This window comes from Alternaria rosae (assembly GCF_020736505.1).
Source record: "Alternaria rosae strain MPI-PUGE-AT-0040 chromosome Unknown BKA58scaffold_3, whole genome shotgun sequence".
NCBI classification, from domain to species: Eukaryota; Fungi; Ascomycota; class Dothideomycetes; order Pleosporales; family Pleosporaceae; genus Alternaria; species Alternaria rosae.
The window spans coordinates 1,890,379-1,918,021 of NW_025763572.1; the positions used below are offsets into that span (position 1 = coordinate 1,890,379).

The 27,643-nt window shown below is 53.3% G+C and overlaps 10 protein-coding genes across 10 annotated transcripts; 4 read left to right on the forward strand and 6 right to left on the reverse strand.

Annotated features, from left to right (window-relative positions):
• BKA58DRAFT_128319 (uncharacterized protein) lies at nt 1-1,371 on the forward strand. The gene has a single exon (XM_046164331.1). It carries the CDS (start codon nt 349-351, stop codon nt 1,249-1,251), a length of 903 nt encoding a protein of 300 aa, XP_046027733.1. The 5' UTR covers nt 1-348; the 3' UTR covers nt 1,252-1,371.
• Nucleotides 1,372-1,490: 119 nt separating this feature from the next.
• Nucleotides 1,491-2,833, reverse strand: BKA58DRAFT_437723 (uncharacterized protein; the record flags this gene model as incomplete). The annotated part of the gene is made up of 2 exons (XM_046173517.1): nt 1,491-1,965; nt 2,142-2,833. The coding sequence occupies 2 exons, from the start codon at nt 2,831-2,833 to the stop codon at nt 1,491-1,493; spliced, it is 1,167 nt and encodes a 388-aa protein (XP_046027734.1).
• A 575-nt stretch (nt 2,834-3,408) lies between these two features.
• Nucleotides 3,409-4,599, reverse strand: BKA58DRAFT_128376 (uncharacterized protein). The gene is made up of 2 exons (XM_046164332.1): nt 4,206-4,599; nt 3,409-4,112 (listed from the first exon to the last, which is right to left on the reverse strand). The coding sequence occupies exons 1-2, from the start codon at nt 4,290-4,292 to the stop codon at nt 3,447-3,449; spliced, it is 753 nt and encodes a 250-aa protein (XP_046027735.1). The 5' UTR covers nt 4,293-4,599; the 3' UTR covers nt 3,409-3,446.
• Nucleotides 4,600-5,518: 919 nt separating this feature from the next.
• BKA58DRAFT_399928 (uncharacterized protein) lies at nt 5,519-6,357 on the reverse strand (the record flags this gene model as incomplete). The annotated part of the gene is made up of 3 exons (XM_046171570.1): nt 5,519-5,796; nt 5,851-6,135; nt 6,186-6,357. The coding sequence occupies 3 exons, from the start codon at nt 6,355-6,357 to the stop codon at nt 5,519-5,521; spliced, it is 735 nt and encodes a 244-aa protein (XP_046027736.1).
• A 100-nt stretch (nt 6,358-6,457) lies between these two features.
• On the reverse strand, nt 6,458-7,342 carry BKA58DRAFT_128410 (uncharacterized protein). The gene is made up of 2 exons (XM_046164333.1): nt 6,937-7,342; nt 6,458-6,881 (listed from the first exon to the last, which is right to left on the reverse strand). The coding sequence occupies exons 1-2, from the start codon at nt 7,008-7,010 to the stop codon at nt 6,494-6,496; spliced, it is 462 nt and encodes a 153-aa protein (XP_046027737.1). The 5' UTR covers nt 7,011-7,342; the 3' UTR covers nt 6,458-6,493.
• A 122-nt stretch (nt 7,343-7,464) lies between these two features.
• On the reverse strand, nt 7,465-9,567 carry BKA58DRAFT_410013 (transketolase; the record flags this gene model as incomplete). The annotated part of the gene is made up of 4 exons (XM_046172186.1): nt 7,465-8,942; nt 8,995-9,289; nt 9,340-9,492; nt 9,544-9,567. 4 exons carry the CDS (start codon nt 9,565-9,567, stop codon nt 7,465-7,467), a joined length of 1,950 nt encoding a protein of 649 aa, XP_046027738.1.
• Nucleotides 9,568-9,709: 142 nt separating this feature from the next.
• On the forward strand, nt 9,710-10,851 carry BKA58DRAFT_128427 (uncharacterized protein). The gene has a single exon (XM_046164334.1). It carries the CDS (start codon nt 10,011-10,013, stop codon nt 10,629-10,631), a length of 621 nt encoding a protein of 206 aa, XP_046027739.1. The 5' UTR covers nt 9,710-10,010; the 3' UTR covers nt 10,632-10,851.
• A 17-nt stretch (nt 10,852-10,868) lies between these two features.
• Nucleotides 10,869-13,424, reverse strand: BKA58DRAFT_380430 (uncharacterized protein). The gene has a single exon (XM_046169905.1). It carries the CDS (start codon nt 13,377-13,379, stop codon nt 11,073-11,075), a length of 2,307 nt encoding a protein of 768 aa, XP_046027740.1. The 5' UTR covers nt 13,380-13,424; the 3' UTR covers nt 10,869-11,072.
• A 3,194-nt stretch (nt 13,425-16,618) lies between these two features.
• Nucleotides 16,619-17,825, forward strand: BKA58DRAFT_311321 (guanine nucleotide-binding protein subunit alpha; the record flags this gene model as incomplete). The annotated part of the gene is made up of 4 exons (XM_046167328.1): nt 16,619-16,736; nt 16,785-17,127; nt 17,176-17,732; nt 17,782-17,825. 4 exons carry the CDS (start codon nt 16,619-16,621, stop codon nt 17,823-17,825), a joined length of 1,062 nt encoding a protein of 353 aa, XP_046027741.1.
• A 5,466-nt stretch (nt 17,826-23,291) lies between these two features.
• Nucleotides 23,292-27,314, forward strand: BKA58DRAFT_380441 (phosphatidylserine decarboxylase proenzyme). The gene is made up of 6 exons (XM_046169906.1): nt 23,292-23,653; nt 23,706-23,750; nt 23,808-24,456; nt 24,505-25,950; nt 26,002-26,753; nt 26,801-27,314. The coding sequence occupies exons 1-6, from the start codon at nt 23,468-23,470 to the stop codon at nt 26,966-26,968; spliced, it is 3,246 nt and encodes a 1,081-aa protein (XP_046027742.1). The 5' UTR covers nt 23,292-23,467; the 3' UTR covers nt 26,969-27,314.
• The last annotated feature ends 329 nt before the right edge of the window (nt 27,315-27,643 follow it).

A 27,643-nucleotide genomic window follows, 5' to 3' on the forward strand; every position in this document is an offset into this window, starting at 1 on the left:
TATGTATTCACACTTGGTCTTACAGCATCGTGATAATGTCACGAGAGCATACTTATATGCCTTGGCTGTTGCCATTGTACGTACGTTCCTCACCGTCTGGAGTATGGTACCTAGGTATGGCTGCATAGTGTGAAGGGAGCGAATGACGTAATGCGCACTAAAACATTGTGAAAACCGCCTAATACCAACTCGTTACCGCATCTTCATTCCGTTCAAGATCTCAACTTCAACATTTCATTCTACAAGGATAACAGTTATCCCGACGGATGCCGGCATTCACACCAATTCTTCGCATATCAAATCAGCTTTGCACCAATCTCGAGCTACGAAATTTTTCACCAGGATTGGATGTCACGTCGTCTCTTGCGAATTGGGAAGGCCAATAGAACAACGTTTGAACACATCCTGAGAAAGAGATTGGAAAATCCGTTGAAGGAACAAAGAGCTCTCGTCTCTGTACCAGCTCCCCAAGCCAGACAACGAACCCAACATATACACACCATGCAACAATCACCCTCCAGACGCGGCCCTCCAAACCGGCATCCCCCTTCTTCAGAGCCATTAAGAGGCACCCATACAGGTCGCGGCCGGGGCGACTCCAATCCCATCTCAGACCGAGGCCGAGGCCGAGGACGAGGAGCATCTAGGGGCAGGGGACAAGGCCGCGGTCGCGGCAGACCCAACTTCAGACCGGACCCTGACAATCCCCCCGTCCCCTCCTTCGCATACATCCACCCCGGAACAAGCGTCTCGATCATCCTAAAACAAGATCAACCCACCGGCCACCAAGTCCGCGGTATTGTCGCAGACCTGCTAACGCGTGGAGACCATCCTCGAGGCGTGAAAGTAAGGTTACGTGATGGAAGGGTGGGGAGGGTTCAGAAGCTTGTTAGTGAGAGCGAAGGGCAGCAAGGTGAAGCTGTTGTTGGGGGCGCTGGGGCGGGGCTGGGTAGGGATGGTGAGGGCGGTGGTGGAAGTAGTATGGGTAGAGCGGCTGGGAGGATGGTTGGAGGGAGGGTGGAGAGAGATATTAGGGATGAAGATGAGTATCTTTATGATGAGGGGAAGAGTTGGAGACAGCCGGCTGATGTGGGACTGTTCGCGGCATTGGAGGAGGCGGATCGGAGACATCAGGGTGGAGGGGGTGCAGATGTGAGGGGGGTTGAGGTGGCGACGTGTCCGGTTTGTGGGGAATTCGAGGGGGATGAGGCGGCGGTTGCGCATCATGTTGAGGAACACTTTGGGGGATGAGATGTGTGGGAATGGAGGGTTTTGTGTGCTCTGTGCTGTGTTTAGAGATGTTTTTATGTACGTGTACGTCTGGTTCGAGTAGCGCATTACCGGCTTCGCGATATCAGCGTCTCTCATACGTACCGCGCACATAAAACAGTACACCTGCCGCCTTCATCACCACCTTGCCTTCGGCGATCAGTACTTGCTATGTACACAATCTTGACCTGTACAGCCGCCTCGCCATGTTCTAGGAACATTCAAGTATATGTAACATCAACACCACGTTGAGCGTCAAGACCGTTGAACTCGTCGCGCAGAAGCCAGAACCGAACACCGTTCCCTTCCTGAATGCGCCCGTGAGCCTTGTGATGCCTGATCAGCTTCTGTCGGCGATTTGTATACCCCCTCATGAATTGTTCGTCATCCTGCCAATCCCGAAAGATGTCCTGTGCTACCCTGATAGCGGTAGGCCCATACGATGAGTTCCTTCCGTCGGGAACATCTCTGACATTACCGTGCTCGCAGTCGAAGGCTCGGAAGTTTCTGTTGGATAGATCAAGGTCGATGACATAGTCGAGTGCGTTCCACCTGAGGTCAGCGAGCTTGTCCTTGAGGATGTTGACTTCGTTCTCTGCTTCCGACTCCTCGTCCACACGGCGGTCAGAGGATGGAGGATGTCCGGTAGCTTGGATGTTCCTATCCGCCTGCATCTGCGCCTCTGCCGTAATGAGCCTGTGACCCTATTAGTAGCTTCCCAGTGGAAGGGAGAGTCACGACTAGGTGTTGGGTAGGCCTGGAGGGACTTGCGGCACTCTCATGATTTGTGAAAGTGCTAAAGATACACTGAAGGCCGTCTGGGTTCACCAAGAAATCCCGCAGAGCGGATAACAACATGATGTAGTACGTACCGATCTCGGGCTGCCTCAGCATTCACGACTTTCTCTTGAAGATCTTCCAAATCTCTCTTTTGACCGTCGATCTTGCTCAGCAGGCGCTGCGCATCGGTAGTACTAATGTCCGCCTCCCGAACATACTGATGATTCTGAGTCGAGAGCTGGTCAATCTGCGTTTGCAGATCGTCAAATATCACTTGACTGATGGCCGTCGCTTTCGAGCGTGTGTTGGCATTAGACAGCTCGCCCTCAAGAGAGACGACTCTACTCTGGAGACTAAGGATGCTGGCCTCGGACTGTTCGCGGGTATTCCGTGCATCTTGTACCGCTGTAGCCGTAGCGCGTCGTGCAATGATCAGTTCGGTGTCCTTTTGCTTAATGGTGGATCCGAGCGCTTGTACTTGCGCGCGAAGTGACTCCGCTTTGGAGGCCGTGATGACGTTGAGCGCGTTCATCTGCTCCAGATCCCTCTCACGAGTCTCACCGGCGTCGACTTCACTTTTTAGGCGCTGAATCTCCCGCTTCAGATCGCTGTTGTTGCGGTCCGCAATAGCCAGCTCCAGCTCCAGCTTGAACAAGCCCCTCTCTTCGTCACTGACAGAGCCATCAGACTCTGACGTGACGGTGTTGTTTGGAGAGATTGGCAGTTGCTGCTGCCTTGCCGAATACGTGACGGCATCGTCGTTCTTGACAGCGGCGGAAGCCATGTTTTCGCACATGCGACTGCCGATTGTGTTACTGCGCGCGTGTGTGTTGTGGTGACGGTGAGCGACACGAGTTTGGGTTGTAGTTGCTTGATACGTGCGGCAGGGTCTGTGCTCAGCAAAGCGCATTCACCAGGAAACTGCACTAGGCCTGAATGTCTTCGTCTGATGCTGTGATTCGTGAACGATGAATAGAGTTGGGAAGACATCCGGGCCTGGCTCGTAGCTCTGCCATCCTATCTACGCAGCGGTTCCTGCATTGAGTAGGAATTAGCAAATACACTGACATCAAGGCACCGACCTGCTTGAGTAGTAGAGTAGATGATGAAGAAGAAAACAGTGCCATCTTCAGGCCTTTATGAAAAGTAAACCCACAAGATATGGCGACAAGCTTTGACGCTTTACAGGCCACGCGATATGACGGTGGGCGTTTGCTCACATCGTCTTCTCTCGTTACTGAGAGGAGTTTACCCCTTCAAGCAGGCAATGAGAGTGGTCCTTGAACTGAGAGTTGCAGATATGTGGTCATTGGACAGATAAACATAAACAAGTGAGAGATGTAGATGGAATGAATAGAAACGGCTGGCACAACCTCATGTTCCCAAGCGGTCCATTATCACTCATTACCTGCTAGAGTCGCTTCTCCATTGGCGGCGATGTTGATACCGTTTGACCCACCGATTGACTTACTGCCATCAGAGCCCTGCGTGATGCCTAAGTTTCCACCGAGGTTCGCCGCGGCACCGTCCTCGCCGAGGGTGATACCAGATTCCTCAGAGAACTTCTCAGACTCTTCAGTAGCCTTGACACCGTTTGACTTCTCACCCTCGGCCTCTTGAGCTTCCTGTTCAGCTTCTTTCCTTGCTGCTTCTCCTTCAGCGCGTCCGGGCTGATTGTCCGTACCAGCGCCAGCACCAGCAGCACTTTCTTTTGGCTCTTGCTCTGCGGCGATAGCAGGATTCTCGCCCTTAGTAGCAGGTTTCTCGGCGGCGGCGGCGGGCTTTTCATCCTCTGTCGCTGCAGACTTGGGCTCTTCGGCGGCTGCCGCAGTACCATTACCCTGCTGCTTTCCGCCGAGCTTGAGACCGTTGCCAGTGATACCACCGCCTGAGCCACCTAGAGTGAGACCTCCTATCGTGAGACCCCCGCCACCACCACCACCTTGCTTTTGAGCTTCGCGGCGGCGACTTCCTCCATTGATCAACGAGTCCAGGCTCTGGAAGTCTGCGTCACGTCTGACAGGGTGTGCGCGATACGAGCGAGAGGCAAGGTTCGCTTTAGTCTAGTATGAGCGTCAGCATACGCAGTGAGTGACAGGCTTCAACGAGAGGGACGATCTGTTGAGTAGCCAGGAGGGTGCATCGGATCAACGTACTGCCCATAGCGTGCGAGGGGGAACGACGAATGCATCTACGCACGATACGGCCAGTAGACCGAGAGTCAACTCCAGAGAGACCTTCATATCGAGAGTGTATTAATTAGCGGATTGAAAGAAGATGTAAACGGGAAAGAGCTGTCCGGCAGCAAGATGAATAGATGACTGTGAAGTGAAGCGATGGTACTAGCGAGCTCATCAGATGCACCTCCTGAGGCCTACTGCGAATAAATGCTCCTCAAGCCCATGAGTCTCAGTGACATATGCTTCCTTCAGCCACCCGTCGTTGGCATTGCCGAAAATACATGATGGAACGCTTTTACAACGTTTACAGGTCAGCTTGGCGATCGAGAGTGGTCGGAACAGTGTGTCAAACGCCAGTGCGCGGCGGGGCCGACCGCTCGCTAGGATGCTGGGGTTCTTCATGTCGCAAAAGCGTCGCAGCTCCCGTCTAGGCCATGATCTTCGACTGTTCAGGATTCTCGGCCTCAGATGAAGCCGTCTTTGAAAGCCCAGATAAGAGCCAGCCCCATGGTTAAGCATTCCAAGTGCTGTCTTGTGTGTAGTGTCAGGAAAGCCAAGACCAGGTATGAATAAAAACCTAACATTTGTGTACTGTGCGTGGACGGTCGGGTTTCGAATCAGAACAGAACCTAGTTATCGTACGAGTTCCTCAGCTATCAGAGAGCCCCGCAGTATTGCTGCGTGCATCGCGGGATCTGTCTAGCGGAGCAAGCTCGCGTGTGGACGGACATGGTCAGAAGCTCCACATGTCCATCTTGTGACTGCCTCTACAATACGGATAGGCGCATGTCATTCGCGAAAAGCATGAAGGGAAATGAGGAGAATGGGCCCGGAAGAAAATGGGATGAGATGCGTTTGGTGAGAAGACAATGGCGATGACGACTGGCGGCCACGCGAGATGGACGCGCTAGCATCGATGACTAATCCCGCGCAACAATGATCTCACCCTGGGCTCTATCATGCTCGCACATGAATGCCAGCGCCTCAAGTCACGATGACTTATCATTCTTTCTATATGATTCATCTCGGCTACTTATTCAATTCTCAATAGATACCCGCATTGTGGACCTGGGATTGGTGTCATTTCTTGCCCAAACGCCACGATGTGCAATGCATTATCGCCTTTCAGACGCATCTTCACACTATGACCTGACGAGGCTCAGTGCCATATTACCCGTTCAATCCAACAAGTTCACTGACGTGAAGCGAACAGCCCAGATCGCATCGACGTCTACACCAATGTGCATACGTCAAACCTTCGATCAAGACACCACCTTTCCGACGGGCACTTATCCGTTGAAGAGACGCTCTCCTTCGTACTTGTACTCCTTGAAAGCTTCGTGTAGTGACTCCACAGTCTCACCAGGAAAGAGATGCAAGAAGAATGTGTAGCCTTTCTTGCGCTTCACTTTCCACATGAAGAGCTCCCGCTTGGCTTCATCGTTCCAGCCGGTGAACACGAATTGGCCATTGTTGCTAGGCGCAGAGGGCTTCACCGTTTTTCTAGGAGCTGCAGGTGAACCTCGCACGACACTGTCGCGGCTACCAGGAACTAAAGATGGAAAGCCTGCGAGATAATGATTTAGCGGGAAGACTACCAAGGTGTTTTGGGATATCTTACTATCTAGTCCACGCTGCTGAAGGCCTACTGGAGCTTGCGGCTGTCCAATGAAGTCAAAGACACCAGGACCATGTAGGCCTCTCGGTGCTTGCATTTGAGCAGGATCTTGTGGGGCTACGGCTGCTGTGGAAAATCCAGAGGTCTGCGGATTGGCCCTGCCTATCCGCGTATCCGGCTGAGTACGACGAGAAACTACGAAAGATTCGCCGGTCCATACCCTGTCATCATCCACGTACCGCCAAGCCTGAGCTGGGTCTTCCCATGGGGGTGGATTTGCCGCTGAGGCTACGCATGAAAATTAGATTGAAGACTACAGTATCGTTACAATGGCTTACGTCGAGTGTGAAGCTGGCTTGCTGGTCCACGTGGCTGCATGAACGAAGATGCGAAGTCCCCGTCGTTGTTTGGGAACAGAGATTCGTCCAGGTGTTTCAGGGGGCGATACCCACCACCACCAGAAGGCTCTTCATCGTCGGGGCTGTTGTTGTTGTCGAAGTTATCAGGCATGACACTGTATATGATGGTTGTCTGTTATAAGTATGAAGTTGAAGTTGAAGAGGGAAGATGGTGATAAGACAGCGAACTTGTAGACACTGAAGGTGTGGAAAGTAAGACAGAATCGACGGTGAGCATGAAATTCTTCTTAGTGTATATACCAGGTGAAGGCAAGAGAAGTTGAGTCAAACACCCCTTCGCTATTCAAAGACGAGGTGACCTTATTGTTCCTCGACTCACGCGTGTACACTCCTTCTTTATATAACAATACGAGTACGTTTGCTTGTTCCGCACGTGGATGGGAGTTGATCACTTGCCATGTGAGCAAGCTAACTGTTGTGTAGGCTATACTGAACGCTGGTAACGAAGTCACATTCAAGGTCGGTATCACGGTTAAGGAATCAAGAACTTGACAGCCTATCGAACGCGAAAGATTCATGAACCCCCTCCCCTTGCTAGTGTGTTCATACAGAATACCGTGACTTGTGCAGCATCTTCCACCGATCAGCTCGGCCCCCCAGGTCACCAAGGATATGCTTATATCGTTAGCGATAATGAAGCCGTCGATTCAAGGAGAGATATTGAACTTGCAATGAGACTAGACATGATATGAAACGTTCTGCGAATAAATTTGTATAAGAGACAGAGTCTCCTGCGCCAAACATGGGCGATAGTATGATACTGGAGATCTCGGTTTCGCAAGTTCGAGACACTCCATAGCTGCGCGATTCAGCGGTATCTCCGCTGAGTGAATAGGCGTTTATCCTGTTTGTTCAGGCTTTCGCGCAGATTTGCGATTTAATACTCACAGAATGTTCAGTCTTGTGCGACCAACAATAGTCCTCTTAAACAACGACTTGGCAGCTCTAGCTGACAACTACTTTCGGTAGAATGTGGACAGATAAAATAGCGCTCACTTTCTTGCATGTTAGAGATTCACAGAATAGTCTAGACGTTGTCAAAGGGGGAATCAAATTCTATACATTCGGGTTATAACTTTCCCTTCTCCCTCACGAAGCGGGCTGCCGCTTCTTATATATCATCACTCATTAAAAGCCAGGAACGATGCTCCAAAACCTCAAGTACCTCCAGAAAACATATCTAACGCTACGCAAGCGCTTAGATAAGCTGCTGGAACGCACGGTCGAGAGGAGATCGGAGAGGCTTGACCTCCTTGTAGAAGTCAATGGTAGCCTTAGCACGCTTGGCAATACCCTCGGGGGTGAATTCAAACTTGGCGTAAACCTCCTTGTATGGTCCGGAGGCACCGAAGCGGTTGAGACCGAATTGCTCGTGCGAGTACTTCTCCCAGCCCATTGTGGACATGACCTCAACACTGAGCGATGGGATACCGGCGGGGATGACCGACATCTTGTAGTCCTTGTCTTGCGCGTCGAAGACCTCGAAGCAAGGCAGGGAAGCAACACGGGCGGTGATACCCTGGTCCTTGAGGGTCTTGACAGCCTCCAAGCAGAGAGAGACCTCGGAACCAGTGGAAACGAGGGTAATCTGGGCGTCCTTGTCCTCAAGAGCGACGTAACCACCCTTGATGGCCTTCTCGAGAGTTGAGCCCTCGAGCTGTGGCAGGTTCTGACGGGTAAGGGCAAGGATGGATGGCGTACCCTTGGAGGTAAGAGCCATGTAGTAAGCAGCAGAGCACTCGTTTCCATCGGCCGGGCGCCAGACCATCATGTTGGGCAGAGCGCGGAAATGGGCGAGAGTCTCGATCGGCTGATGGGTGGGGCCGTCCTCACCAAGACCAATGGAGTCGTGGGTAGCGACGTAGATGACGCGCTGGTGAGAGAGAGAGGACAGACGGACGGCACCGGCGGCGTATGAAACGAAGTTCAGGAAAGTACCACCGGCAGGGATGATGGTGCCGTATGCGGACATACCGTTCATGATGGCAGCCATGGCGTGCTCGCGGACACCATATCTCAGGTATCGGCCAGACCACTCACCAATGCCAAGCTCAGGGGGCTGGAAGTCGACGGCCTTCTTCCATCGGGTGTTGTTGGAGCCCGTCAGATCGGCGGAACCGGACAGAAGCTCAGGGACGACGTCGTGGATCGCCTCGAGGACGCTCTCAGAGAGCTTTCTTGAGGCAATGGCAGCGTCGGTGGGCTTGTATGTGGGGAGGGCCTTCTGCCAGCCTTCGGGGAGGTCGCCAGTCAGACGGCGAGAGAGATCGGCGTGGAGCTCCTTGTGCTCTTCGCCGTACTTCTGGAAGAGCTTGTTCCACTCCTCCTCAGCGGCAGCACCCTCGGCGGCGTGCTTGTGGTACATGTCGTAGACCTCTTGGGGAACAGCGAACATCTTCTCAGGGTCGAAACCGAACTTCTCCTTGACCTGCTTGCAGTCGTCGGCCTTGAGGGGGTTTCCGTGGACACCGCCGGTACCCTGGAGCTTGGAACCGAAACCAATGGTAGTGGTGAGCTTGATCATCGAAGGCTTGTCGGTGACCTTCTTGGCCTCAGCAATGGCCTTCTCAATGGCCTCGAGGTCGGAGTCGCCGTCCTCGACGTGCTGTACGTGCCATCCGTAAGACTCGAATCGCTTCATGACATCCTCAGTGAAGGCGCACTTGGTGTCACCATCTGTATGACGTCAGTCCTCAGTTTTCTCTTTCGAACTCTTTGCGAAACTTACCAATGGAGATGTGGTTGTCATCGTAGATGGCAATGAGGTTTCCGAGCTTCAAGTGACCGGCAGTGGAGGCAGCCTCGCTGGCAATGCCCTCCATAGCGCAACCATCACCGAAGAACATGTAGACGTGGTTGTTGATCAGCTCGTAGCCGGGCTTGTTGAAGACGGCGGCGGTGTGCTTCTCAGCAATGGCGAGACCGACGGCATTGGCGAAACCCTGACCAAGAGGGCCAGTGGTGACCTCGATACCGGGGGTGTCGTGGGACTCGGGGTGACCGGGTGTGATGCTGTCGACTTGCTACAGCGGAATTAGTTTTGAGAGGTAGTAGAATTATATCGAACACGTACACGGAAGTTCTTCAGGTCATCAATGCTGACGTTGTAGCCGAAGAGGTGGATCAACGCATACTGGAGCATGCATCCGTGACCGTTGCTAGGCACACAGTCAGCTTTTCCATCTTGTAAAACGTGGGATCTTGCGGTCACGCCAATGCAAGCAATCTATCTGCGCGGCGAAGATTCTGGTGCAAAAGCCATAACGGGATCTCCGACAACGGCTGATAACAAGAAAGCCATGCTCTCTTATCTGCCGACGCCGCGGAGATCCGCAACTTTTCATCCAAAACACCCCAGAACCATTGCGCGATTCGAAGCCTGCCATGACTGCCATTGTATGTGTTGGAAAGTACAGAGAAGTACGTACGAGAGGACGAAGCGGTCGCGGTTGACCCATTTGGGGTTCTTGGGGTTGAAAGTCATGAACTTGTTCCACACAACGTGGGCCACCGGGGCCATACCCATGGGGGCACCCGGGTGGCCGGAGTTTGCCTGGAATGTGGCATCGACCTGTGCGAAAACACCGAAAGTCAGCCATTGGATCTCTCTCAAACGACCCTGAACAGCCTCCAACAAGCTGCTGCCACTTTTGTTGGGAGCAGGACTGCTAGCGGGGTAGCTATTGATAATGGTGGGGCGGGCTCCAAAACAACAAGAGGATGTAACGTACCGCTAGGGTGCGGATGGTGTTGATAGCGAGCTCATCGGTCTTTCCGTACGGCATGATGGGCAGATCTGTCGATGGGGAAAAGATTGAGAGAAGAGAAGATGTCGCAGACGTGCTGGTGTTTAGGTTTTGTAGTTATAGTGGGGTGGCTAGCCGTCATGCCTGCCTCACTCATAACGCCAGAGTGGACGTTTTAGTGGGGTCTCTCAAAGCCCGATTACATCAACCAGTCGCCGCACTTTCTGCCACAACATGCCACATCCCACCTGCTAGCACACCGCGCATACGAACCTGCTGCTTGTTTTTAGTAAGCCTGCGCCGTGTGCTGACATGGTTTGCCGTGTCTCGTCTCGCCGGTCAATGGCGCGCTGCTGCAGCTGCAAGTGACTGTCCATTACTAACCTCTTGCCCTGGACAGCCTCTGCTCCCTCTGCATCCGCCATGCGCCGAGAACGACCGCACTGGCGGGCCACAGTGCCCCGATAGCGCAGGGAAAGCCTCTGTCAAACTCTTGCTCCAACTTGTTGCGCCATGCAGAAAACTCACGATGAGACAGAATTCTTCCGGGCGGCTATCGCGACACCCGGGATCGGCGCCGCGGCCGAAACAGAACTCAGTAGATGAGGCTCAATCGTGAGAGCCCCAATACAGCATGTCTCGACTAGAGCCGGACATTTAACCTGTTTATTCTCCGGTTGCGCTGAGAGACTGCGACGACGTAAGACTAGGCTGCTAGGGCAGTTGGGTAAATAGCGCGCCCGCTGCTGCTATATACCGCTGGCTGGCTAATCACCATTTCGACACCATGGAGTCCCTGTACCAAGGCCGCTCAACCAGGCTGTTTGATTGACGGGTCAACCATGTGAAAACAACAAGTGTATTATTACAATCTCAACATACGTAAAAGAATAAATGAGCGCTGTGGGTATCTATCTCGTACTATACAAACATGTAAAGAAAATGACAGTCTTGTCGAATTCCGCGCCCTTTCCCATCTCCAACATCATCATTCATTAGGAAAATCTATACACAAGAAAAACGGTGTGTAGTCAAGAATCGAACTTCACCTCACAGTTCCTCATCTCCACCCGACCTCTAGGAACAAGTCATCGCCCTTTTTCCTCGGCGTGAGTCGGGGTACCCATGCAGGACTCTTCAACCCGTCCCGGTCGAAATCAACATTTACATCTCTGCCGATGTTCAACTCGGACATCTCGTCTCTCTTCCTCCTCACGTTCAACGGCCGCACGACGTCTTCTTCGTACATGACTGGGCTTCTACCCCAAGTGCCACTCTGCACGCGACTCTTACGGTCGATGCCCGTCTTTGAAGCAGGTGTCGTGCTCCACGACTCTGTGCTATTGCTGCGCATGTGTGAGCGAGCTCTGCGCGGAGGGCTGGTCACACGCGGCGGGGACGTAAATGGGTCTCTGTGAGGGCTCTCTAGTCTAGGCCGAGACTCGAGTAGTAGTGGCGGAAGAGCGTTGTTGCGTTTCTGGAGGAGTGTTGACGCGTCTGGGGCTCTACGCGGGCTTCTGAAGTTCTGCTGCTGTGGTGAACCCTTTGGGCTACGAGGTACCAGCTGATTTGAAGACCGAGGCACCTTTGGGTATCGCAGCTTGGAGATTGGCGACTCAGCGACAGGTGATAGTGGCTGTTTGTTGCTGGCACTGTCATCCGATAGTTGCTTGTCTTCGTCCTCATCTTCAGGTGTGGAGTCGTTGGCATTTGTCGTCTCAAAAGATGTTTGACTGTTCAGGGAATCGCGCAGGTTTGTCGAAGTGCGCGATGTAGTGCGCGACAGTGTGCTACCGTGCGACTTCTTGGGTTTGATTTGTACAGTCTTCGGTGACTCTTTTGGGCGGACGATGTGCGCTGGACTGGCCTTGGGTGTCTGGTCTCGGCTCTGGCCAGTAGAAAAGTAATAGTCGATGATGTCTCCGGATGTACTTGCGTTGCGCGAGCTAGCAGTTGTGGCTTTTGATTCGTACGAAGTAGCTGTAGACGTCATCTGGAAAGGTGGTGCCAAGCGCGGGCGTGTTGCAGGCTGCACTGGAGGTGGTAATGGTGCACCATGAGAACGTGTCGCTGCCGCAGCAATCTGCTTCGGCTGGGGCCTCTCGTGACGAACAGGGATATTGAGAAACAACTCGGATCCACGTCCTACTGAACGCTGGTTGACGGCGAAGTTTGGTGCTCGTCTAGAGGGCTGTAGAGCGCGGATCGGAGGAATAGGTACTGGAGGCGTGGGCAACAGCATCGAGGATCTCCGGTGTGGCGAGGTCTCATCTTCTTCGAAGACAGTCTCCTGAGTCATCGTACTGACAGGCCGAAAGACTGCATTGGTATGCGATTGTGCCGCGAGAGGTGCCTTTTGATGCGTTGTGCTGGGGTTTGGCGCCTTCTGAGATACCACGGGCTTTCCATCCAGCTCGGCACTGATGGCCAGACCTATCTGATCCAGTGGCAACGAGGAATTCGAGGAACTGTTGGAAGTTCCCACCCCGAGTCGTTGCGCTGGATGTGCTGGGCCCTGCTTGCTGCCCCTGCGAAGAGCTCGCGGAGGCGCCGAGGGGAATTGCTTCGGTAGTTCAGTACCGTGTCCTACTTGGACATAGTGCGAGAATCTTGTCGAAAGTTGCTTTCCTCGCTGAGTCTCTCCCTTTTCGTCTCCATCGAAGACCACTCGTCGCTCCTTTCGTCTGCGCAAGCAAACACTGAGCGCCATTAGCCCAATAGCCATAACAAAAGCTGCTACTGCCGCTACGGAAAGTCCAGCAATCTGCGCAGGTGTCATCCTGGGAGGATTGTTCGAAGCCGTGGTTGCTGCGACAGGCGAAGACGTTGCCGACGAAGTAGCAGACGGGAGTGAAGAAACAGTATCGGCAAAAGCGTTCTGTGTAGAGCTGCTTTGAATTCGTGAAGAGGATGTGATGATGGGTGTGCTCGTTGTGGTTGGTAGACTGATAGTCGGCGACATGGTGCGAGTTGCGCTGGTCACGACGTACGTGAGAACACTCTTGGTCGGCATGACCGCATCTTTTTGCCCCAGACAAATCCCGTAGGTTGAACTGAGTGATGCCTGGGCATCGTCCATGGGGCACGATAGGTAGATGCAGCCGAGAGCCACTTCGCCAAGTGACTCTCCGACATTACTATAACGAGAACAGAGGCATTGAAGACTCTCTTGACCAGAACATGCTACGGGAAATCTTTCGTCCAGCGAAGACCGTAAACATGATTGTGCGCATTGGGGTACATTCTGTTGAAGCGCTTGCGGGAGCGAGTTTGGTGTGGAAGAGACAGTGGGAGCTGCCTGCATCGGCGAAGCTAGTATTATAAAGACTGATGAGATCCATAGTCTTTTGAAGTGGCTCATAGGCATAGTTGTACAATATCTGTACCAATGTCAGCTACATCTTCGAGGATGGACGTATTACAAGAGTTTACTCACTAAGAGATCTAGACATGAGGGAAGATGCGGAGAAGCGCTGAACCTGCAGCGGAATGAACAAGGAAATTGAAGGAGAGAAACTCAAGGAAATTCGTAACGCGTCCCCCGTCTCACAAAGTTTTGTTGATGTATACAAAAGCCATTAAGTGGGGGATGGTAGGCTGACAATATGTATTGGCATCGTTGCCAGCCGCCAGGTCAGAGCCCTGCCTGAGGAACCGCTGAGGCGCCGCGATAGCGGCTTCTCGAGGTCATTGACACCCATGGTAAGCGCTCGCAGGATTGGGAGAGGCTGATTGACTGGAGAGTCGTCGCTTCGAAGATGTGGTGGTGCAAAGATGCTATTCTAGGCGCTCGCGTGGTGCGCTAAGCGCTGGGGTTCGGGCTAGTCTACCACGTCAGCCAGTCGTTGCACGGCGTCTGTATAGACTTCGAGCAGAACACAAAAGCGAGCCTTGGCCTACGTGCAATACGTGGGACGAAAACACGCTGCAACCCAGCGTTAGCGACTACCCGAGAACCGCGTCATTGGCGTTCGTTCGCGTCGGTGACGCGAAGCTCGACTGACGAGATCATGGACTATTCTGGGCCGTCATTTCGCTGTGCGCGTCTGTTTGGCATTATCGTCTTTCTTTGTGACAACGGCTGCGACAGCTGATGCTACCTTATGAGTGAACCATATCCGTTCCGATTTTTGATTGAAGATCGGAGTAACTCGCAAAGAATGACAATTTCAGTCTTAGCTCAAATCGCACACTGATCAAAACGATACCATGGCAAGTCAGCAATTACAAAGGCGATCGTCAGTCAGCTCGTCAGCTAGCCGTCGTCACTGCAGTATGCATGACTTGTAACGGTACCCAGAGGCAGAGATAACAGAGCTTCAGGTAGAGAAATATGGATGTTCTCCGGCATACCCCCAAATCGGTTACCAGATGGCTAAATGCGCAGGAACGTCGTCGCCATGTGGAGACGTGACTAGCAAAGCGGGTAACTTGGACTGCATGTTGCGTAGGCAGGTGGAGCTCACGGGGAGAAAGAGATGGAATACAGTCAGACTCCGTCATGGGACGCAGATCTTGACGATAGCAGGAGATGAAATTATCGAAGAGGAGGACACGCATATAACCACGATACGGTACCTGCGAAGGCGTAGAGGCTATAAGGTTCGGCATTACACAAGCTGGGGGAATGCTCGTGCTTCGAGCCATGAACGAGGTGTAAACGTAGTCACCTGTTCGCGTGGCCAGAGCTGCCCCCCTATTCAGCGGCATTCACGGGTGGTCATTGCTCCCACGTGTCGTTCGTGGGTCCTCCCGTCGGTCTGACTCAGGGCTGTGCGCAAGAGTTGAGACAGAAGTTGAGACTGTTGATGCATCATCCTAGGAGAAGGGTATGGAGCAGCACGACGCTGTTAAGGAGTAGTATTCAGGACAGAGTGTTCACGGGACGGCTGAGCCATGGCTGTCGGTCAGATTAGAGATTTATAGTGTCGTGAAGAACGGGACAGAGATAGCAGTAGTTATGGCCGCGACACGTTCACATTCATAAGGGTGTTGAGTACCCCAGACGAGCATAAATGCAGCATCCACCCAGACCTGAGGCGACATGACGAGCAGGCAGCCGAGTGCAACGGCAGAAAGGCGAGGCGAGGAAACTTTGGAAAATCCAAAAATCTGATGGCGCAATGATTGGCCGAAGCGCGCGAGTCGGGGAGATGAAGCGATGCGACGGACGTTTGGCGAATGTTCGTGTGTTGCGGAGCTAGCCGCAAGGGGACTAGAGTCAATAGCCCCCCAGTCAGTGCTTGGCCGAGGAGCGACTCGAGTGGCTGGCAGAGGGGTGATACCAAACCTGTCAGCGCACCACCACGGGCTGCTGATGGAGGTAGAACAGCAGCAGATAGAACGATGCAGTGCGAGGCCGGGTCCTTGCCTGCAGACGCAAGACAGGACGGGTGAGAGAGAGAGGCCAAACGCAGCAGCGTTTCAAGGCACCGTGCCTGGATGCGTTGCCGGCTCCAAGCGTCAGGGCCCTCTTCTTTCGATGGGTCCTCATTTTCCATAAACCTTCTAGAAGCACAGCTAGTCAGACTCAAGCGGGACGGGATTTACGGGAGTCGCATCTGGCGGTGTTGTCGACAGCGCTTCCATGTCAAACAGCGTAGTGCAACAGAGGCTGAGGAGGCGACACCAGGGCCTGCAGCAAGCAGCGGGCGAGCTGCAGCGAACAGAGCTGCTGTGCCCGGTGGCCAATGGCAAACGCCAACTTACGGTGAGCGAACAGGTGCCAGACGGGCGGACGAACAGGCGGGCGGGCACGTCGAAATGGGTGTGGTGTTGGGTCCGTAGTGGGCAGCCCAGAAGCAGCGAAGATGGCGAACCAGCCAGGGGGAATCGGCAAAAGATGTTAGTGATGCTAGCACCTAGTCGTTGCAAGATGGTCATCGGAGGGTTTGGTGGTAGAGTGGCCCGGGAGCACCTGCAGGCTAGCTAGGCCTGGCGATGCTTCCTTTCGCGGGCAAGCGCCTCTCCTTTCGCGGCCTTCATCAGCCTTCTTCATACTCGCCTCTTGTTCTTTGCTTCTCCCAAACGTCAATCGACGCTCCTGCCGGCCATACTTCGTCGCAATCGCTGCAGTGCAATTCCCGGCCCTTTTCCCGCGCCTCTTGTTTCTTGCTGCGACACGTCGGCGAGCGCGCAGCCAAAGTTGCTTCCCCCAGCCGATCCACCCCCGAGCCGACCTTGCAGCAACCCTGAGACCTCGGAGCGAAGCGAGCCTCGTCGTCTCTCATACGCCAGCCATCCCTTCACCTTCGTCCTCCACCCTCATCCCTTCCACGTTCGACCGCTGCCCACCGCGCCTTCCATTGGGGGTCGTCTTGTAATATCAGGTGAGCCTCCCTTTGCTTCTCGAGGCCCCGTCGCGCCTGCCGTTGCCTGAGCTCTGGGACCCAAGCGCCACCGTCGAGCGCGAGCGAGCAAACATTGGCATCGCTTGCCCTCGTTTCGCCCACGGCTAAAGTCGCCAACCCTTTGCACTCGCACGACAGCGTCTGCCATTGAGCTCCTATTGACTCTGCCCTCCAGATTTCCGCATTGGCCGGCCTCGACGGAACATCACTCACCTTACCCTAATAATCACCCCGGACACCGTCCCCTACCGCCATCATGGGTTGCGGAATGAGCACAGAGGAGAAGGAGGGCAAGCAGAGGAACGAGGAGATTGAGAACCAGCTCAAGCGCGACAAGATGATGCAGCGCAACGAGATCAAGATGCTGCTCCTCGGTCAGTATTGCGACGCCCGTCACTTCGTCGGCCTCTAACAGCGCGCAGGAGCCGGAGAGTCCGGAAAGTCGACCATCCTCAAGCAGATGAAGCTCATCCACGAGGGCGGATACTCACGCGACGAGCGCGAGTCGTTCAAGGAGATCATCTTCAGCAACACCGTCCAGTCGATGCGCGTCATCCTCGAGGCTATGGAGTCGCTCGAGCTGCCGCTCGACGACCAGCGCGCCGAATACCACGTCCAGACCATCTTCATGCAGCCGGCACAGATTGAGGGCGACAGCCTGCCTCCGGAGGTTGGAAACGCCATCTCGGTTCTGTGGAAGGATGCTGGTGTGCAACAGTGCTTCCAGCGCTCGCGCGAGTACCAGCTCAACGACTCTGCTAAATAGTGAGCATGCTCCGTGCAATGAGTGCGCCACATCGCTAACCGTCACAGCTACTTCGACTCTATCGACCGTATCGCTGCGCCCGACTACATTCCCAACGACCAGGACGTGCTCCGATCGCGTGTCAAGACGACTGGTATTACCGAAACCACCTTCATCATTGGCGATCTTACTTACCGCATGTTTGATGTCGGTGGTCAACGATCTGAGCGTAAGAAGTGGATACACTGCTTCGAGAACGTTACCACCATTCTCTTCCTCGTCGCCATCTCCGAGTACGACCAGCTGCTGTTCGAGGACGAGACCGTCAACCGTATGCAAGAAGCCCTCACATTGTTCGACTCCATCTGCAACTCGCGGTGGTTCGTCAAGACATCCATCATCCTGTTCCTCAACAAGATCGATCGCTTCAAGGAGAAGCTGCCCGTCAGCCCCATGAAGAACTACTTCCCCGACTATGAGGGCGGCCCAGACTACGCTGCTGCGTGCGACTACATCCTGAACCGCTTCGTCTCGCTCAACCAACACGAGACAAAGCAAATTTACACCCATTTCACCTGCGCCACAGACACTATGCAAATCCGCTTCGTCATGGCTGCAGTAAACGGTACGATTGCCCAACATTCCCGTGCTTGTATCGCGCTGACATGTTCTAGACATCATTATTCAGGAGAATCTGCGGCTGTGCGGTTTGATATAAGTGCAATGGCGGCGGGATAAACGAACATCTTCCAACTGATCTTGAATCACGGGTTGCATGCCTCATGTCCTCCACAGGCGTTTGTGGACATTGCTTTGCATGTTTGCGCTTCTTTCGTCGAGAAGTGGTTTTGCTCAGGCCCGGGTCGCTACCTCTTTGATACCCTGCGGGCGGGCTGAAGAGACCATGGAACACACCACCAGCGAAGCGTCTTTTCGTCCTCTTATTTCTTTTAACGTTTTCTTGGGCCCAACGAGGGATTGGGAATTGGAACGTGTCCTTTGATATAAAGAATCTTCCAACGGCGTGCGAAGCGTGTGTACAGCGGCTGCCAAAAGAAGCTTTTTTCCTAATACTACCTGTTCTTCCACGTCTCTATTTTCACCGCAGCATGCACTTTTTGGCCTTCGTATGTATACAGCATGTGTGAGATATGTAGTGAAATGATGAAATACTTTTAACCTCCTCATCGCTTGCCCTCATCAGGTCATCCTACAAATCACCGCGTCTCAATCGCAACAACTAAATCCATGCCAATCAATTCGGTTCCAACCATCAAGTCAGTGCTCGCACACACTGCAAAATCGGACCCCAGAGTGCGGGAGCAACCTTGTCTCCGGAAGAAAGAAACAAAGGACAATTTCGCGGAACAATTACGGGAACAAAGCAAGGGAACCAGCATCGTGCACACCCACACAGACATGGACAACTTTCTAGCAACCCGACACTCTGGTTTCCCCCTTCTCCATAGCAATTCATTATTCGGGCCGGCCAAGACGAACTGGTTCGGCTGCTGTTGCCCTTGGAATACGGGCACAGATCGATCTACGTTGTGGCGCAATGCGATACGATGTGATGCGATACGCTCATTACGGCTATTGTCACGATAGCGAGAGTGTACATGTACAGTCAGTCTCGCAATGAATTAGCAAGTGTCACGGCCCTCATCCAGTGCTTTTGTTGGTTCGCTACCTGATGTTTGGGTTCGGAGTTTACATGACACATCTTCTTGTGGATTTCGATCTATGACCCGTGTGGATGGTAAATGTGATGTTGTTTGTGCGGGCTGATTATCAAGGCGAAAGTGCGTGAGAGAATGCGGTTAGCGCGGATGCTGCACTATTCCAGAGGGTTGGTCGTGACTTCCCTTCTCTACCACATCATCAGTATCTGCGACATCTACCGCTCACGATTTGCAGTGCTTAGTAGATATAGGTATGTGTATCGAGATCGTCCCCGGAGGCTCACGTCTACTCTATGCACGGAGATGTCAGATCGACGCGATACTGGCAGTTGCTACGTGGAGCGCGACTGGTGGTGGTTAGCCAATGTTTGACTGAAGGCTGCATACACGTTGTTATCTAAGGAAACTGCTTCAATTTGTTGGATATATCTCTAGACGCTGTTGCGTAGTTGCAAATCCGCAGAGCGGTGAGCGTATTCGCGATCGCGAGTCTGCATCAGTAAGTGCGGGCATACATGTATACACGGTGTTTTTCTCGGCACTCGACTTGAATGACTCCACGTAGACGCTTCTGAGCCGGCATTCTCCTTGTCGCCCTCTCTAGACATCTGACATCTTCTTCAATGCCGGTAGCGGACGAGGTTCCAGGACGCCGGTAGGTGCCTGGAATTGTGCGCGGGTAACAGTGGCTGCATTGATGCTGTTTGCCGCGGAAACGGTGGCCATCCTGCATTGCCGTCTACACCGGAAACGAGATGGCCATCTTCTTCAGGCATAGGTATTTACATGGCCTCTTTCCCTCTTAAGTCTTTGTTACGTCTACTTTCCTATGTCTTGCATCTTGCTTTGTATATACTCTTTCTCTTTGAATCATGCACTTTCCATCTGATTAAGAAGGATACATCTCAGTGAATTCTCTTCCGATCCTGTTTCTGGCTCATGCTACTCACAGTACACTTTGTATTTGCCCTTATCTGCTGACTAGAAGACTCGTACTCTCATCATGACCTATACTGTTCGCCCAGATCAGCCTTTCATGCTTAATATTACTGAGTATCCAAAATCTCTTATATACACACCCAGACAGTTACACTTGACTTGTATCCCATCTCCTTTGTCCTTGTATAGCGCACCTTCCTAGGCGCAGAGGGCTACTACGGGGCTTGGAACATGACCCTTCCATTCGTTGCTGCTTCCATGGCACCTGGCCCTGCCAGATATGCAGGTTCTTCCACGAATCCCATCACTCGCATAAATTCAGCTAAACAAAGAGGATGGATGAGCGCCTTGGGACGAAAGAAAGGGCCATATTATCCTGCGCCGAGCTAGCTGTTGCTGCGATCATGCATTGCGTCGACGTCTGCGATTCGCCTACAGATGGCTTTTCTATTAATCGGCTTGTTTATCATCATTCCTGACCAGATCTATGACTTCTGGAAGGTACACCCTATCTGGCTCGCGAAGATGGCTTACGCAAGCTTGAAGACGATACAGGAGGGAAGAGGTAGATGTGAGTGCATTTACTACCCTTGGTCTATCCCTCTCAATTCCCTCGTTTCTATCTATTATTGGCTATATGGTTATCTTGTAGCTTTGTTGCTGTACGGACACCCTCTCTAGGTCCTAGCCTTCCACTCCCCAGGTCTTGGACCTTCGACAGATTCCATAGCAACGGCGCTTTACGCGGATTCATCCCAGAGGCAGGCTTGTCGCACATTGCGTCAAGTTCCTTGTCATCCGCGGTTCTACCTAGGTAGAGTCACACCTGACCGGCACCACCAGGATGGAGAGCCAAGCCTGTCAAAATCCGGTGTCAGTAAGTGAGCTGATGCTATTGCTTGCTTTCGTCGCCGTTCTCAAATCCACCCGTCTGTACCAGAAGACCTAGGGCGTGTCTACGTCCATTGTATTACCGTCCCTGGCTTGTCACGTAGTACTAAGCACGCAGTAATAAAGCTAATACCGGGCTGTCCTAATCCGAGAGAGCTGACCATCGGCATTCGCGTAGACGATGTAGCCTCCTACATCCCAGGGAATAGTACAGAGGCCTTATCGAAATGCTTTTCTGGGTATACCGCGGATCCTTCAAGTTGACGATACACGCGTCACGATTCAACACATTGCTGGATTTCAACATCTTCGAAGGCACTCACTCTTCGAATCGTGGAGAACACCTGCCATGACTTTATGCATTGTCAGATATAGCCTATATCTCGATATTGCCCTTTATTCGAGAGAACAAGGAAAATATAAATGAAGGACCGAGAACCAAGCCCATAATCCCAGGATTTTGCAAAGTCTATCATCCTGGATAGCAAGCGCACGAATTGCCTATTCTCCAGTTTTGCACGTGGGGAGAACAGTCGATTAGACATAGAACTTCCACGAGGCCGATCCCAATTCATCTCCAGACGATCCGAAAGACAGCGTCAGTAACTTCTCACCAATCGCCCTCGTGCTAGTGCAGCATTGTGACGAGACCGGCACCCGTGCCACGAGCGGCGGGGTTTGAATGACACGAGACAGTGCGGGATGCGAGAAAGGCCTGCTACCTGAAGTATCTGAACGGGGCTGCTGCAGTTATATACGGATGACGAGGACGGTCTAGGAGGGTCGACACTAGAATCTATGGAGCCGTGGTCCCAGCGCCCTCGACAACTGGCGTCGCGTCCCCCATTTCTGCGTGTTGTAGCTTTCGCTTTGCGCCATGAGTCCGCGGCGAGCAACGCTCTAATCCATCACCACATCGACGCATTCATCCCCCTCTCCTACCTCAACCATCCCACCATCGCAATGGCGCCATCTACGTCCACGTCTCTGACCTCGGGAACCATCGAGAGGAGCTCAACCCCCAACCCCACCTTATTCGTCTCACTCCCGGCAGCGAATACCTTGAAAGAGCTCAGGAGATTGAACGATTGAAGACCCAAATTTGAAGTCGTAAACGTATTCTGATCGTAGTTGGCAAGAGGTTGACGCTTAGTTCATGACGCTTCAAGTACACGAAAGATGACTTCCGAGCTGCACAGGATATCAGAAGAGAGACGAAGACATAATAGAATAGGATCGGGAAGCTTTCATGTGCGAGATGTTCCACAAGAATCTGGTAATCAATTTAGTTTACGAATGTAGAAGATACGTAATATGTCGACGACTTGGGAATCAAGGAAGAGTAATACGTCTCTGGAATACTATAAGATCAGTATCAATTCTTACCCCAAATAGCTTTGCCGTGAAACAATTTTTAAACTGTCGCTCTTGACAGCCCGCCATGGTGTCCCTTTGAATATCGATGAGAGGATGCAATTAGTCAGTTCTACCACCGCCACAGCCACAGCCACGTCATCAGCCACGGTTAGCGGAACGGATGGGCGGACCAAGAATGTGGAGAGGTGGTATGACGTCGCGTGCGGATCGCGACTGCCGGTACAGTATCCAGAAAAAGCCCCACCAACGAGGTCGTTTACCCGTAGTCGTTGTGCGTCTTAGAGTTTGGTACAACGTAACTGACGGCATGCAAGGCGCCCAAGGCGCGCGTTGAATTAACGGCAGCCAGAAACTTGACGAATCGGGACAAGCGACGAGCGTGGTACAAGTCACAGATTCGAGCACAAGCTCCCGGCTGACGACGTAGGCAGTATAATTTGTGGTGCCATGTAGTACATCGAAGATGAGATGCTCCATTACCCATCAAGAGTCGGAAGAAGTGATGCGCGGGCTGTGCAGGATCCCACTCGTTCGTATGTACCCCGCTAAAGGTGGAAGGTGGTCTTTGGGAGTAGAGTAGGGTAGTGTTGATGCGGTTAGAGGATTTTGTTACAGGACGGTTCGCGTAGAACTGCAGGCTCTCCCAAGTAGCCCCATTTAGCCCCAGTGTAATGGCCCAGTATAGTCCCGGAGCATCTCAATCAAGATAGGTATCCGCGATGTATACGATGCGTTGTTGGCCCGGAAGCCGTCAGCGCGACGCGTTAGTGAGACAGAGGAGACGGCATGGGATATGCGGCATTTGTGACAGGCTTGCGCGCATGGCTATATATACTGCGGCCGGTTGCTCGGATAGCTAGTAGGCGAGGAATGAGGGGTTCCTATCGAGGTAATACGCGCAGGGCTGATTAGGGCTGCTTACACTGAGTTTTGTTGATTGCGGCTGCCCTGATGCCTTGCGGTGGGTTTCGAGTGGAGATACCAGACGGCCGCCGCAGTTCTCGGCTCCGACTATTGGCGGCTGAGTCGCGCGTAGACGCAGCAACTGGCAGCAGGCGGTATTTGCTTTTGGCCGTGAAGTCTTGGGCCATGCATAGAAGTCGAGCATAGTCGTCGATCACACATGGGAGAGGCACATCCATAGGGCCCAGCCGCAAGTTCCGGCAGGCGCTGCTCCTATCGACGCCGCAAGAGACACATTGCGGGCCTGCCCTCCTTCAGCTGCCTGCGCGTGCACATGTACCGAAGCTAAGGTATGCGGCGGCCCCCAAGCTTAATCCAATTCACTCTTAAGTCCTCGTCTCTCCTGCGCCCTTGCCCCCGTGATATTGAATGCTCTGAGCCACGTTCTGCCAACCGCCGGCGCGACGTCAAGCAATCCCTAGGCACTTGGCTACCGCGGTCCGGCCAGCACGTTCCGATCGAACGCGTAGCCACGCCGGCGCCGGGTGCACCGTCGACGTAGCCCACCATGCCGCGACCAGCCTTTACCAGCAAACTCTCGCTCCCCCACCGCCTCAAGCAGCAGTCCAGCTACACCAACGGCACCAATTCCACCCCAACCTCTGTGCCCGCCAGCCGCACCGGAAGCCCCAAACTGCGCGCCATGTCAGAGCAGCCCACGCCCGGCCTGGTCCTGAGGGCCAATGTCATCAAAGTGCGCCCGCCTATGCTTCCCCGCGGAGGAGCCACAGCTAACAAGCACGCAGGGCAGAGACCTCGCTGCAAAGGACCGCAGCGGCACCTCGGACCCCGTGAGTCTTGCCTCGTCTGAACTACTGCCAAACTCCCGCTGACTTGCATGTCCGCAGTACCTCGTCCTCTCCCTCGGCGACGAGAAATTCACCACGCCCACCATAAACAAGCAGCTGAACCCGGAATGGAACGAGACGCTCGAACTGCCCATCGTCGGCGAGCAGAGCCTCCTGCTCGAGGTCGTCTGCTGGGACAAGGACCGCTTTGGGAAGGACTACATGGGCGAGTTTGACGTCATACTCGAGGAGCAGTTCCAGAACGGGCTCACCAAGCAGGAGCCGCAATGGTTCCCGCTGCAGTCGCGGCGCTCGGGAAAGAAAAAGTCTGTCGTCTCCGGCGAGATCCAGATCCAGTTCTCCCTCATCGACCCCCTCAACCTCGCCGCCACGCCCGAGCAGATCCTCCAGAAGTTCTACGCTATTGCTGGACAAACACCAAGCCCCGACGAAGACGACGAAGACCTCCTAGAGCGCGGCGACAGCAACCTCACCGATGCCGAAGACGACGAATCGAGCTCAGATGAGGCCCAGGACGAGTCCAAGAAGGCCGAGAAGCGCGAGAAGCGGCGGAAGAAGCTCAAGCTGGCCAGACTTAGAAGGAAGGTCAAGGGCAAGATTGCCTATGAATACTCCAGTACTGGAGACATAGCTGGTGTGCTCTTCCTTGAGATCCAGAAGTGTACCGATCTGCCACCGCAGCGCAACGGTAAGTCTCCCCCGCAGCACGCTACTACCCAAGCTTATGCATATTCAGTGACCAGAACTACCTTCGACATGGACCCTTTCGTCGTAACCTCCCTCGGAAAGAAGACGTACCGTACCAAGACCATCAGCCACAACCTCAACCCCGTCTTCGACGAGAAACTCATCTTCCAAGTCTTACGGCATGAGACCAACTATTCTGTCAACTTCACTGTCATCGACAAGGACAAGTTCTCCGGCAACGACTATGTCGGTACTGTCAATTTTCCAATCGAAAAGGCCGTTTCCACAGCCCCACAGGAAGACCCAGAGACAGGACTCTACAGGCTGCCGGAGCCATCAGATTCTCCCGGTATCTCTCCTTCTGATTCGGGTAGTTCTAAGAAATCCCGCTTCCGCCTTCCCATCTCTCGTTCTGCTTCAACCAACAGTCTATCCCGTCTAGGCCGGCCATCCCTGAAGAAGGAAACCTCGACAGGCTCACTATCCGCGCAAGAGTCGAATGGATCTCTGGCCCCGACAGGCGCTCCGCCCAATGCTGCAGCCGACTCCAACGGTAACCTTGCTGTTGCTGGCGATGTCAACATCAACCCGTCCTCCGTTGATGACGAGGATCTGAAGATGTATACTCTCCCATTGGAGCTGAAAGACAAAGAGCGCTGGGGCAACAAGCACAACTCTACCCTCTACATTCGCGCAAAGTATCTCCCATACAAGGCCCTCCGACAGCAATTCTGGAGAGCTATGCTCAAGCAGTACGATGCCGATGAGAGTGGCCTATTGGACAAAGTGGAACTGACCACCATGCTCGACACGCTTGGCTCCACCCTACATGAGTCGACTATCGACAGCTTTTTCGAGCGGTTCGCAGACGCTCACAATGGAGACCTTCTGCTTACGTTCGACGAAGCTGTCATCTGCCTCGAAGACCAGCTTCAAGCCACGGACGCCAGAGACTCCCGAAAGAACGGTCTCGCATCAGGCACGCAGACTCCCTCGTTGGCATCCGGAATGCTCACGCCCATCAACCAGGACAGCTCGACAACATCCATCCCTGTACTTGAAACAGACACTCTAGGAAAGGAGGGCGAAGAAGGCGACAACATCCAGATTGATGATCTCGCAGACGAAAAGGGAGAAGAACATGTCATCGAGATCCGCGAATGTCCCATCTGCCATCAACCGAAGCTGAACAAGAGGTCAGATGCCAATATCATTACACACATTGCTACATGCGCAAGTCAAGACTGGCGACAAGTTAACAACATCGTCATGGCTGGATTTGTCACTTCGAGTCAGGCCCAGCGCAAGTGGTACTCCAAGGTCATTACTAAGATCTCATACGGCGGATACAAGCTAGGCGCAAATTCGGCCAACATCCTTGTCCAAGACCGCCTTACAGGGCAGATCAACGAAGAGCGCATGAGCGTTTACGTCCGTCTGGGCATTCGTTTGCTGTACAAGGGTCTCAAGTCGAACAGCATGGAAAAGAAGCGAAGTCAGTCACCCAGATTCCGCTAATTAAACGTAACATACTAATGTGTCGCAGTCCGCAAACTACTCAAGTCTCTCAGTTTCAAACAGGGAAGGAAGTATGACGATCCTGCTTCAGCCTCGGAAATCTTACCCTTCATCAACTTCCATCAGCTTGACATGTCTGAGGTGTTGTTGCCGACAGACCAGTTCAAGAACTTTAATGAGTTCTTCTACAGAGCATTGAAGCCTGGCGCGCGTCCGTGCTCCGCACCAGATGATCCCAGGGTCATCGTCTCCCCCTCTGACTGCCGGACTGTGGTCTTCAACACGATCGACTCAGCACAGGCTATCTGGGTCAAGGGTCGCGATTTCACTGTCGAGCGGCTGCTTGGTGATGCATACCCTGAGGACGCAAAGCGCTACCACGGTGGTTCTCTTGGTATCTTCCGACTCGCGCCTCAGGACTACCATCGATTCCACATTCCCGTCGACGGTGTCATGGATGAGCCGAAGACGATTGAGGGAGAATACTACACAGTCAACCCAATGGCTATCCGCTCAGCCCTGGATGTCTATGGCGAGAATGTGCGCGTTGTAGTGCCCATTGATTCTGTCGCCCATGGGCGTGTCATGGTCATCTGCATTGGTGCCATGATGGTAGGTAGCACCGTCATCACGCGCAAGAAGGGTGAGCACGTGAAGCGTGCCGAAGAGCTCGGGTACTTCAAATTCGGTGGAAGCACGTTGCTGCTTCTCTTTGAGCCAGGCCAGATGCGATACGACGAGGACCTTGTAGACAATTCAAACTCGGCTCTCGAGACTCTTGTAAGTCGCCGTCTCTTGCAATCAGTTCGCTTTACTAACTACGACAGATTCGCGTCGGCATGTCCATCGGCCATAGCCCCAACAGACCAGCTCATGTTCCCGACATGCGCAAAGTCAACCCTACCAATGAAGAGAAGCAGGACGCAAAACGCCGCATTGAGGGCAGCTTTGCACCTCCGGGCGTGAAAGGACCCATGCCTGGAGCTGGGATGTAGAATAATCCTCTTTGAAGTGCAGAAGAAACGGAATACACAAAAGGAATTGGGCAGGCTTGGATATTCAACATTGTTCTGGCGTGTCTGGAGTAACGCGGTTATGAAAGTATGAGAGCATACGGATTGGCGGCACGGATAGTCGCTTGTTCTTGGGCGTTTTTGAGCGGCTTTACCTTCGCTTCCTACGAGGACTTCATTTATATATACATGCAGAGCAGCTGGCGCGGATCCTACAAATCATCACCATCTTCTGGACCTTGGCTTACCACACTTGAGCCTAAGTGAAAGCAGCCCAACCTTGGAAGTGAGTGCATTCATTGATGTGGGGAGCGCTAAAGCCTCACGTGAACACGCTAGTCCCAAAACCATTGTTTTGATGATGCTGGCGGCAGGTGCACACACCAGCTTCCTTGCTCCCGTGTGACAACCGTTCCCCTCCACGCCCGACGCCTAAGGATATTCGCATTACCGCCAAATCATTACGAGCCCCAGTACCGATACCCAGGCACATACCTAATTGCACGCGTACCAGCCTCTCGCCGATCAGACATCCTGCGTAGCTCGCCTCGTCTGCGCTCGCCCGTTTGTCGCGCCAATGCACGCGCTTTGACCGAACTTCAACTCCCCGAAACTCCCGTGACGCAGCAACTGGACTCATGACTACCGTCTTCGCGC

Bases quoted from the DNA above. Each gene is read 5' to 3' on its own strand.
- BKA58DRAFT_128319 (XM_046164331.1), top strand. From the start codon at position 349: ATGTCACGTCGTCTCTTGCGAATTGGGAAGGCCAATAGAACAACGTTT.
- BKA58DRAFT_128427 (XM_046164334.1), top strand. From the start codon at position 10,011: ATGGTGTTGATAGCGAGCTCATCGGTCTTTCCGTACGGCATGATGGGC.
- BKA58DRAFT_128376 (XM_046164332.1), bottom strand. From the start codon at position 4,292: ATGAAGGTCTCTCTGGAGTTGACTCTCGGTCTACTGGCCGTATCGTGC. The intron at 4,113-4,205 runs GTACGTTGATCC...CGCTCATACTAG, and splicing joins CCCCTCGCACGCTATGGGCA to ACTAAAGCGAACCTTGCCTC.
- BKA58DRAFT_128410 (XM_046164333.1), bottom strand. From the start codon at position 7,010: ATGTTTGGCGCAGGAGACTCTGTCTCTTATACAAATTTATTCGCAGAA. The intron at 6,882-6,936 runs GCAAGTTCAATA...TAACGATATAAG, and splicing joins ATATCATGTCTAGTCTCATT to CATATCCTTGGTGACCTGGG.
- BKA58DRAFT_380430 (XM_046169905.1), bottom strand. From the start codon at position 13,379: ATGCCTATGAGCCACTTCAAAAGACTATGGATCTCATCAGTCTTTATA.
- BKA58DRAFT_380441 (XM_046169906.1), top strand. From the start codon at position 23,468: ATGCCGCGACCAGCCTTTACCAGCAAACTCTCGCTCCCCCACCGCCTC. The intron at 24,457-24,504 runs GTAAGTCTCCCC...ATGCATATTCAG, and splicing joins TCTGCCACCGCAGCGCAACG to TGACCAGAACTACCTTCGAC. The intron at 26,754-26,800 runs GTAAGTCGCCGT...TAACTACGACAG, and splicing joins ACTCGGCTCTCGAGACTCTT to ATTCGCGTCGGCATGTCCAT.